Source organism: Limulus polyphemus, unplaced genomic scaffold (genome assembly GCF_000517525.1).
Source record: "Limulus polyphemus unplaced genomic scaffold, Limulus_polyphemus-2.1.2 Scaffold992, whole genome shotgun sequence".
In the NCBI taxonomy this organism is placed as follows: Eukaryota; Metazoa; Arthropoda; class Merostomata; order Xiphosura; family Limulidae; genus Limulus; species Limulus polyphemus.
In genome coordinates this window covers 46,746-57,933 of record NW_013666602.1, presented here as the reverse complement: position 1 = coordinate 57,933, position 11,188 = coordinate 46,746, and the positions used below count along the sequence as shown (strand labels likewise).

Here is an 11,188-nt window from a genome sequence, read left to right as displayed (position 1 = left end):
GTTTAAACAACTCTTTTCTTCAAAAGACAATATATGTGTTAAAATTTTTTTTATCTCCATTCAGAGCAACAACTTGGTCATCACCATTCAACTATTATTTTCTCTTCCAACTGTCAGAATCATGTAAAGCACAATTTGTCCTTTCTATTGGTTATAAAGAGACCCTTAAGAAAAGTAGGTGGAACTAAACAAGAGGTTTGGAAAGAATGGAGCAGGAGGAAGAGTCACTCTAGTTGATTTGCTAGATATATTGATTTCTCAGCAAATCAAAGTGGTGGGAGGTTCTAAGTTTATATTCTAGTTTGCCAGTATCTAAAATTGATGTTTCTAATTTGTTAACCACTTGTAGACATATATAGTAGGCGTAAAAAAAATATAAACTGAGCAACAAGACATGAGGAGGTGCCATGTGACACAAAAAAATCATTATTCAGAGTTATTTTATTTATATTTTATTTTGAATTAAGAAATTAAAACATAAATCATATTAAAATTTGAAATATATGCAACGTTTTGATGCCAATTGTATTGATATATACTAATAATAAAGTTTTGAAAATAAATTGCTAATAGACCGTGACATGTGCAGTTAGACCCACCTGTTGCGAAAGAGTTAATTATACTTTCATTAGACATTAGTATTAGTCCTAATATATTTTTAAACACTCCATTATTTATTTAGTTTCTTAAGGATTTTCAAGAATTAGAAGAGCATATAACAACACTATTCCAACTATACTATATATATACCATATCCATTGCCAACAAAGTGCCGTTTGTTTTATAACAACTACTGTTATGATGTGAATGCCTATCAGAAGCTAGTGAAATATCACTATAATCAATTATACTTGTCACTGCCAATGGATATGGTAAATACAGTGTGAATACTATTATTATCAACTCTTCTAATTTTTGAAAATCTCTAAGGGTCTGGATAAAGAATATGGTGTTTAAAAATATTATAGGCCTAATACTAACATCTCATGACAAACATAATTAATTATACTAATGTTTTGACAGTTTGAAATAGATATTCACACCATACAAATGGTCTACTGAATGTGTTACTTTTCTATTCAGCTGCAACGTGTACATCTCAGAACCTTTTATCATAACTTTATTATGACTATATGTCAATAAACATAGCATCAAAACATAGTTTATAATCCACATTTTAATACAAGTTTTAATTTCAAAAGGAAAATATTAATATCTAAATCTTCATCTCTCTCATGTCATGCATTTGAGCACCAAATTTCTCCTTGTAGTTTTTTCCTTCTACCCCTTGATCTTCCAATTTTAGTACAAATTATTAGGTCATCAAGAAATTAATGTCACTTTTTTAGATGAAAAAACCCGAACAACTTATATATATCAAAAAAAACATTTAATAAATGAAATAGTCTCCATTCTTATCAATGATGCTTTTCCATCTTACAATCAGGTTGTTAATGCCTTGATTAAAGAAATCACTTGGGTTTAAAGCAAAAAACATATCAATGTCCTCTTTAACACCTTCCACATTAAGATGGTGTTGCAGCAAATGAAAAAGATGGTGCCATATTGGGAGAATATGGTGGGTGGGGAAAAACTTCCCAACCCAACTCCATGATTATGTGTTGCGTCAAATATGTCACATGTGGACGTGCATTGTCGTGCAGAAGAACACCTTTCCGATTAATGAGTGAAGGCGTTTCTGATGAAGGGCTTGATTTAAACATTCCAGTTACTGACTAAAGATCTCTACAATGACAGTTTCCTGTGTCTGATTGCATGCTGGTTTAAAAATGTTGTACAAAGTCAGTCATGAGTGTTGTATAACATGAATGAATCAATACATAATAAACACATTTATTAAGCCACATATGAATAGAAACAAAGGAATTAGTCTGGATATTAAGAGTACAGGCCTGCATGGTATTATTTGAAGATACAATGTACCCGTTACTTTGATTATTACTGGAGAATGCTTCAATTTCAACATTTAAATATCTGGAAAGTAAAAATTTTTATGGAAGTATAAAAGTAACAGAGAAAACATAGTTTTATCTGTTGTTTTTTGGTAAGAGTGGTGGATATTTTGATTGTGTCAACTTGAAATGTTTGAGTTGTTGTTATTATCAGTACTATGAGAACTTCACAGAAAGAAATTTAATGTCAACGTGGTTTCATTAAATGAAAATCTTGTCACACAAATCTTTTGACATTCTCTGAAAAGATTACTGCTAAAGTAGATGAGGGTAAAGGTGTAGAACTGGTGTATCTGGATTTTCAGAAAGCATTTGACAAGGTACCACATAAAAGGCTTGTCAAAGATATCTCAATAGGTGGGGAAGATAAGTTAGCTAATCAGATAGAAGAGAGTCAGGATTATGAAAATAAAAGTTGTTATAAATGGAGTTCAGTCAAACTGGATTAATGTCACATGTGGGGGTGGGGTATCTCAAAGCTCAGTTTTAGAACCTTTGCTTTGTTTTTTAAATACATCAATGACATAGATGAAGGAATGGTCAATAAATTAATGACATATGTGAAGGAATGGTCAATAAATCACTTAACTCTGCTGATGATATTAAGGTATTGGGTGTTGCTAGCTGTGAGGAGGATGTTGCTGCTTTTCGGAAGGATTTAGATCATTTAGTGAGTTGGGCAAATAGATGGGATAATGCATCTCAGTTATCATAATTGGAATTAAATGTATAATCTGGATGGGAATAACCTTAACAGTATTATGAAAGAAATGGATCTTGGTTTCATGGTTGACCAGTCTCTTAAGCCATCCAAGCAGTGTGCTGTTGCTAGTGGTAAGGCAAATAGGATATTAAGTTGTATCTACAGAAATATTCAATACAAGTCTAAAGAGGTTATGATTTCATTGTATAAGTCAATGGTTAGGTCACATTTGGAGTATTATGTTCAGTCTTGGGCCTTAGATGAAGTGGTTGTCATATGAGGAGAGGTTAAGATATCTGGCATTTTTTTCTTTTGAATAAAGAAAAGTTAGAGGGGATTTGATTGAGGTGTTTAAGACTGTTAAGGGAACTGGCAATGTTTATGCTTCATCTTTTTTCATACTTAACGGTGAGAATGGTATAACTAGGGGACACAAGTATAAATTTTGATACCATATGAGTAATCTTCAGCTAAGAAAATTTTATTTTTTTAACAGGGTGGTTGGCCTTTAGAACAGGTTGCCCTCAGATATTGTGGAGGAAGTAAACTGAAGTAAGTTTAAGAGAAAGCTTGATAACCATATGAATGATACAGTCTTGGTTTGAGGTTTTTATTTTTTATATTTAATAGTTTAGTTTAGTTTTAGATGCAGCAATAGGATCCCTTTTTGTCCCTAAACATTATGTTTTGTTAAATGTTTTTTTTTATTTCAGTGTGTCTACCAATCATTTTGATATTAAAGAGTTTATTTGCAAATTAAGTCTTTGTTTAACTATTTATTGTATTTTGTGTTTATAGATAAAGGGCTTTTGTTTTTATTATGCAATGACATTTTATTTTATATGTAAAATGTTAGAATACCCCTCCAAAACAGGGTAGGTGATAATTGTTAAATTTTTAAATTGTGCTTTTCAATGTTAACCCTTTCATTATGGGCTTGGGCAACTTGAAAAGAGTGGATATTATGATGTTTTACATAATTACATTCAAGATTTCATTAACCCTAAAGTTACAGGTACTCTCTTCTACACATGTTGCGAGGTTTTACTGAGTTACATGTAAATGTTACTAAACAACTTTTTTATAAATATATAAAGCATTAAATTATCTAAGATTTAATTCCTTTATTTCAAAAGAAAACAGTAAAAAAAGTAGTAAACTTCAGTTTTGTTATCACGTGACACAAATGTTCACAAATCTTAACTTATGGTCTCTATAATTACATATACTACTAACAAAAAAACATTTAAAATTGTTGGTACATAGGGATGGAAAAAGATCATACACTGCACTCACATGGTGAATGCATATATACATTAGGTGGCGGAATGCAGGAATGGGTAATGCAGATTTTCCTTCTATCCAAAATGCTCTCTAGTTTCTCAACTTTTTCCATCTCTACATGCAAACATTTTAGAATAAAATGTTTTGATATTAGTTTCTGCACTATTTATGAGTTGAAGTTTTGGCTTCCTGTGAGGCTGTAACTTCTAGGTGGAAGACACCATTTCAACAACTTATTCATTTCTATTCTATAAGGAGCCGTAATAAATTATATAGACATTACTTCTTGAAACAAGATAAGTCATGACCAGGATAATGAATTGTGAGGTAAGGAGTATATGGTAGATTATCTACTTCCATATAACTCACATAATGGCTTACTGATCAGAGACTGTAATTAATACTTTGGGCTATAACTAACCTATCATGGATCATTTGCTACTCTAGATATGAAAAGAAACATACTAGGGAGTAGTGAAGTGTTTTGGTGTGCAGGCTGGTTGTCGGCACACTGGTTTACAAGTTACAGTTGATGGAGAAGAAGAATAAATTCATTTTTTTTGCAGCCCATTTTCTAGACGAAGAGCATTTGATCTCTATCCCTTTGGTTGGGTTTTTCCCAAGGTCCTGGCATACACACTACCATATGCAATGTACAGGCCGCCATTTTTAACTTGACCCATCCTTACATAAGTATTGCTACCACACTCCCTGACAGCATACTTTTAAAATGTCTAGTTAAAAACTGTATTAATTGTTCTTTTTACACATCCTCCTTTCAAATTCCTTATGGTCAGTTCTTTCCAACCAAAGGAAATAAGTTTTTCTAACTCCTGACAAATGCCACTCCCACCTTCTATACTTAAGATTTTGAAGCCACATGTATTTAATTGACATACATGTTTATAACCAATTGAAAGTGCTCATCGTGAACTGTGTAACACTGTTAGTCTTCCTAAATTATTGATGTGGGGAAAGCCAATATACTGGAGAGTTTGAAGTGTGATTATCAAGGCAATAGTTCTAACAGAAATGAAATTTTTTAGACCTTCATATAGTTTATTAAAAAGCCAAATAAATTAAAGTGTTTTTTTTGTGGTATGAAACTAGTAATCTAAAGTTCTTGGCATTTAAAAATGAATACATAAAATCTACAAAAATTAATTTTTCTATCCCCTCCATGTGCAAGATTCAATGAGGATCAGCAAGTACAATGCATGAATTCAAAAATATTTTGTAACATTGTAAGTATTAGATATCATTGTTTTCTATATATATATATTTTTTTTTTCTTACTGTTCTGTGTTTTAAGAAAAATAACTGAAATGTAAGAATGTATAAGTAAATACTAATAATATATATACATATATAATGTATGGTAACTGAAATGTCACTGTAGGGAATAAGTGGTGTCCAAAACATCTACTTGTTTATTCTAGAAAGTACCTTACTATGTATGGTCCACGAAAATAATACTGGCATCTGCAGTGAACCATTGCTTTATGTTCAGTATGTTTTTATGTTTCTCACAAAAAGTCATGAGTAAATTCACAAACAAATCTTTAATTAAAATACTTAATTAAAAAATCTGATTTTTTGTGTACAAAACCTTTATGTTTCCCGACAGTCTGTGAAATTTCATTATGATATGCAGACATAATCAAAAGTTATAGTATGACTAATCTTATGGTTACTTTGGTGGTTACATGTTAGGCACTTTGGGTTAAGTTTATTACCACAATATGTCACAAAATGTGGCATAAAAACTTAGTTTCATAATTTCAATAAGAAATATTAAAAAAATCTCAATCTTCATTTCTCTGTGTCACATGATATGGAAGTTTGCTCTCAATTCTCCCTTTTAACTTGTATAACTTTAATAATATAGCTTTTGCAGAGCCAAACCAATAATAAACACAAACTATAAATAATGAGAAGCTCAAATATAAATGTCAAATCTTCTACCTTCTCAACAGTTCAGTTCATGTGAATATATCATACTACAGCACAGTGTCACACACTTCTTCAATTTCAATTTTTTAGTATAAAATCTTAAATAATGACTAACTTTTAATAGGTTTTAGGCATAAAACTCCATACTATAACCTGGGCCAAGCTATATTTTAGAAAGAAATCAACAAGAATATTTTACTGGATGAATAGGTATAGAAAAATAGAACTAAATACCTTACCTTTATAAATTATTGAACTATAGAGATAGTAAAATTTAGTTCCATTTCTAATTTAGGCAGTCATGCTTATTTAATTTTGAACTTATGGGTGGAATTTGAGAGATTACTAGTTTTTAATGTTTTATGTAGGAAGATAGTCTAGTTTATTTTGTGATTGTGATATTTCTGTTGTTAGGTGGTGGGGGTCGGAGTATTAATTGAATTACTGTTAATTTAAGATCTTTATTGTATTTGTTTGAAATTTCTATATTTTTTGATTTAATACTGTGTAACTGGTATTGTGGGGGTACTATCATGCACACAAATAGCCACAGATGGTGAACTGTAGGTTAACTTGGGATTTTCTGAGCTTAAGTACACAGGGCATACACCTTATTATTATTATTTTTCTTCATTTGCTTGCATAATATTTTTTAATCTGTGATTTTGAAGTCATTGAAGAAATGAGACTTCCATGTGTGTTTTCAGGGTGTAAACAGAAGTTTAAAAAATAAATTCCCTGACTTTTTCTAAGTTTTCACTGACCATTCACATTATATAAACATGTATATAAAGGAAAATATGCTCAGAAATCACTGTATTGTATTAACTACTTTAAGTGAATTATTGAGCTTATTATATACTAGACGTAGTAGCTAGCCAATACATTTCTGTTAGTGATTATTGACCAAAAGAAGACTTACAAAAAAAATCTCTGAATTTTTCCCTTTTTTCAATATTTTCCATATTTTTACTAGTTCTGGGTGTTATTTTGCAGCTATTTTACTTTTATAATATTGGAGTATGTATAAAGTCACAATAAATTTACCAAATGTTTAAGTTTTCTAAATGGAGCAACAATATTATTTGTATCTTTATGTAGGTATTTGTCACTGATGTGCAATATATTTGATATTCTTTTCCTGCTATATGTTTCATAATATTCATGCATGAAAAAAGAAGGACTGGACATTTGGAGTACTGTGTTCATTCTTGGGCACTGTACTTCAGAAAGAACACTAAACTGTTGGAAAGAATTCAGAGAAGGGCTACTAAGAAGATACAAGGGTTACCATACAAAGTCAGGACAAGATCTCTGAAACTGTTTTCTCATGAAAAAAGAAGAGTTAGAGGGGATCTGGTTGAGGTGTTTAAGATTATCAAAAGAACTGATAGTGTTGATACATTATCTTTTTTTTTTTCATACTTAATAGTGAGAATGGTAAGACTAAGGAACATAAATATGTGTTTTGGGAAGGTAGGAGTCATCTTAAGTTAAGAAAGCTTTATTCTGATTGACCTTTGGAATGGATTGTCTTCAAATGTTGTAAATGTAGTAAATTTAAGGGAGTTTTATGGAAGGGTGATAAATATTTGAGTGATAAGGTTTGGATTTGAGTATTCTATTTTTATTTTCAAGTTTAATATAGTGGGTGGGATGACCTAGACATATCAATAGGTGTCTTGTTATCCTTAGATTGTGTGTGTGTGTTTAATATATATATACATATAAACTAACAACAGGATGTTAAAATTTTGGTATACAACAACATTGAAGTACTAGCTGAAGTACAGCAAAAGCGTACTTAATAAAAGTAGATTATAATAAGTACCAACAAGAACTAAATCTTCCACACAGATTAACATACACACAATGAGAAACTTTAAGAAACTTCAGACATGATTAAAAACTTAACAGGCATTTCTGCAAAACAAGAAAAATATATATACTTTTTGTTAAAGTAATACCTCTATTTTGTATAAAAAACAAACAAACAAGAAACATAAATAATGTTCTAAAAACAAAAAGCTTTAAATGAGTATTTTGTCCTGTAAAGTTAGGAAATACATTATTTTACCTTTATAATATCAATGCTTCCTGTAACATCAAACATCAAAATATCCCTATGGAAAGGTTTGAGGGCTCGTTTGATGTCAAGTCGAAATTTCACTGGTTCTAAAATTGGTTCCTGATGTTGAAGAATGCCATCCAATAAAATAATAGCCCTGATTTCATAACAGAAAGTGTTATTGAATGTAAAGCTATCAATGGAAGCTATGTTGTAGTTGTATGAATTCATACAGAGATAGCATAACACTAAAACAGAATTATTTGAAAGAAAAAAAAAATTATATAACTTACAATTTTAAATCAGCAAAATCTATATGATTATCAAAGAAAGTTTTCAGTTTTATTAAAAATATTTAAATACCTTCATTACTTTAATATATGGATGAAACTAACATGGTACAGTTTTTTCTATAATGTTTACATCTGCTCCAGTAAAGATAGTCTTTAGAATATCATTAGAAAACTTTCACACAACACACTGTAATATCAGAGAAACTACACTTTTAACATACATTTTTCTTTATGTTTATTTCTCTCTAAGCAACACCACAAAAGACAAGGCACCAACAATAACATATTATGTATTCATGCTTGACAAGTTTTAAAATTTATAAAACAATATTTTATGGTTTTTACAGTTTTAATAAAATATACCTGCAGAGTTGTAAGGAGTTAAGTCTCATCAGAATGTTGTCTACAAGATGAAGTGAGCCATCACTAGGGATATGCACTTCTTTAAAGAGGTTTTCCACACTCAAATCTCCTAGGCTTAATACTAAAAGATTTGGTGATGCAGACTTCTGAGGCACCATGATTGTTGGTGCATGAATATCGACTGATAAGTGAAGTTTCATGCTTTGTTTCTTCAACTCCATTATCTACAAAAATAAAAAAAATGCATTTTTTGTATTTTAATATTTAGGCTTAATTTTCCAAATGCCATAAAGCACTATAATTAATAAATTTTATCTTTTTTTTGGTGTGCTAGAAGTCAAATTTAAAGAATAGTTTTGGATAGAAAACAGCTGTAGCATGAAGAAATAAGTACTTTCACAGTTATAGAATGTAATGTTAAAAACTAAATATATCTTGAAAAAAACAAGCATAAAACAAAATTATTTTTGCTAGTTCTATTCTACATTTTCCTTGAAACTATTAGTTTATATTTTTTTTATAAGAATTTCTTTCAACTTCTTGTACACTTTAAAACTTTTCTTAACTTTTTCTTCTGTCTTTCTTCAGTAGTGTTTTTCTTGTATTTTTGATTATAAATGCAATTATTGTATCTACTTAAGGATTTATACTAGCAACAAATACATAAGATAAAAAAGAACAACTGTAGCAAATCATAAACATTCTAAACATTTTAAAAGAATGAATTATAAACTCACCAAAATAAAATGAAAATCAAAGAAAATCATCTTTCAAAAATTATTACATCTAAACCTTTTTAAGAGTCTTTTTTTAAGTTTAACTATGAAACTAATGTGTAAACCTATTCTATTTATATCTTTATGACAATCTGTCAGTATAATATTCTAGTTTATTATTATTATTATTAACTTTGTATAATGAAAACTAAAGTTTATTATAAGACACTTTTATAAACTTAAGTAAAATAACAATCTTTATCTCTAGAATGTAACTTTATTAGCTCAATATTTCACTGTTACAGCTTCATCAGAAGCTATTGATATCCTACCAGACAACTATTCCAGTTGAAACTAAATTTGAACGCTGTCTTCAGTAAATTGAACATTGAACAGTGTTCAGGAAGATCAGATCATATTAAAATAATATCGAACATTCTTGAATTTAAATTGTTGAAACAAGTCAAACCAGTAATGCTAAACAAATAATGAGTAAACCAACAGGTAAACTATTAAAATCATTGGATTTAGAATAGGATACATTATGCATATAAAATATATTTGCATATTTGTATCCGTAAGTATTATTTCAACATATTATATCAATACATACACAAAATAATGTCTGAAAATATATTTTAGCCTTATGAGTGGATATAGGGGCTAATTTAGTCTCTTATTAGATTCCATGAGTTCTTAAATACTGTTCATCCATTTATAAAAAAAATTAAACTTGCACCATTTCTAGATACTACAATTCATGTCAGGAATGGAGAAGTCATTACTGGTATTTTCAGCAGGCCACTTATTAAAGCCCTTTGTTTGGATTTCCATTCACATCACCCCCTTGGAGTAAAAAGGTGTGTAGTTATTGGCTACCTCCATAAGATTTATAAAATTTGTAATAACAAAGAAGTATGGGAGGAGGCTAGGGAATATCTGATGACTCTTTTAATAAATATTTCTTATCCACAGGAATTTATACAAAAATTTTGATAGGCGTAAAAAAAAAAACATCTTCTCTTGAACCAAAGAAAGAAAGAAAAAAAATTAAAGCTCAGGTTATTTGAGTGATTCCATGTATAAGTGATAATATTACCACAAAACTGAAGAGAATAATTAGAAGATCAGACTTACCTATTAACTCTCTCAACATGGGTCCCGTCAATTTGACCGACCACATGACCTCCTTGTACTCGTTTAAAGTCTTTATAGATATAATACTGTTAACATTAAATATTGTGTGTATAATTTCACAAAATTTGGCAGTCTTTCAGTTAACATTACAAGTCTTTCACACACAAAAATCATATTTTTAGTGAAGTATTTTTAATAAACTAAAATAAAGATTTGTCTTGATTAGTTCGTGTGCAAAGTAATTTTCATGTTAAAATTAAAAATACTTTTCCTCATCTCAATTTTCCTTTGTGTAATCCTTAAAACATCCTAAAATCATTTCAAACGTATTTTTTCAGTTACACTTTATAGTTTATCTGTTATTTTGTCTACCCTATCTCAAAACAGGATCAATCAATTTGACCAACCTCGTAACCACCAAAAAAAATATCAGAATAAACCAAAATTACTCTTTTTTTCTTTCTAGAATGACTTCAAGTTGTAACATAAAACTACATTCATTTATCCTAAGTAGCTATAAGTTTGTAACAGTATACATCTATTTATAATTAAATTTTATTGTTTTATTGCCCTTTGAACTGTGTATAACTACTATCTGTGCCATTATAGGTTGTAAATCACCCAGGGAAAGTGCAGCTCACATTACGCTATCGAATTACATTACCCACATGCTGCTCACGTGCATGCCTCATGAACCA

General features: G+C 29.8%; 1 protein-coding gene across 1 annotated transcript in view; it reads right to left on the bottom strand.

The window, feature by feature from the left end:
* The window catches only part of LOC106461581 (vacuolar protein sorting-associated protein 13C-like), a 219,273-nt gene that overhangs the window by 172,678 nt on the left and 35,407 nt on the right, over positions 1 to 11,188 (bottom strand). The window contains exons 5-6 of the mRNA XM_022388591.1: positions 8,638 to 8,861; positions 7,991 to 8,138 (exon numbers count right to left, since the gene is read on the bottom strand). Coding sequence (XP_022244299.1) covers positions 7,991 to 8,138; positions 8,638 to 8,861 — 372 coding nt within the window. The remainder of the gene's footprint in view (positions 1 to 7,990; positions 8,139 to 8,637; positions 8,862 to 11,188) is intronic.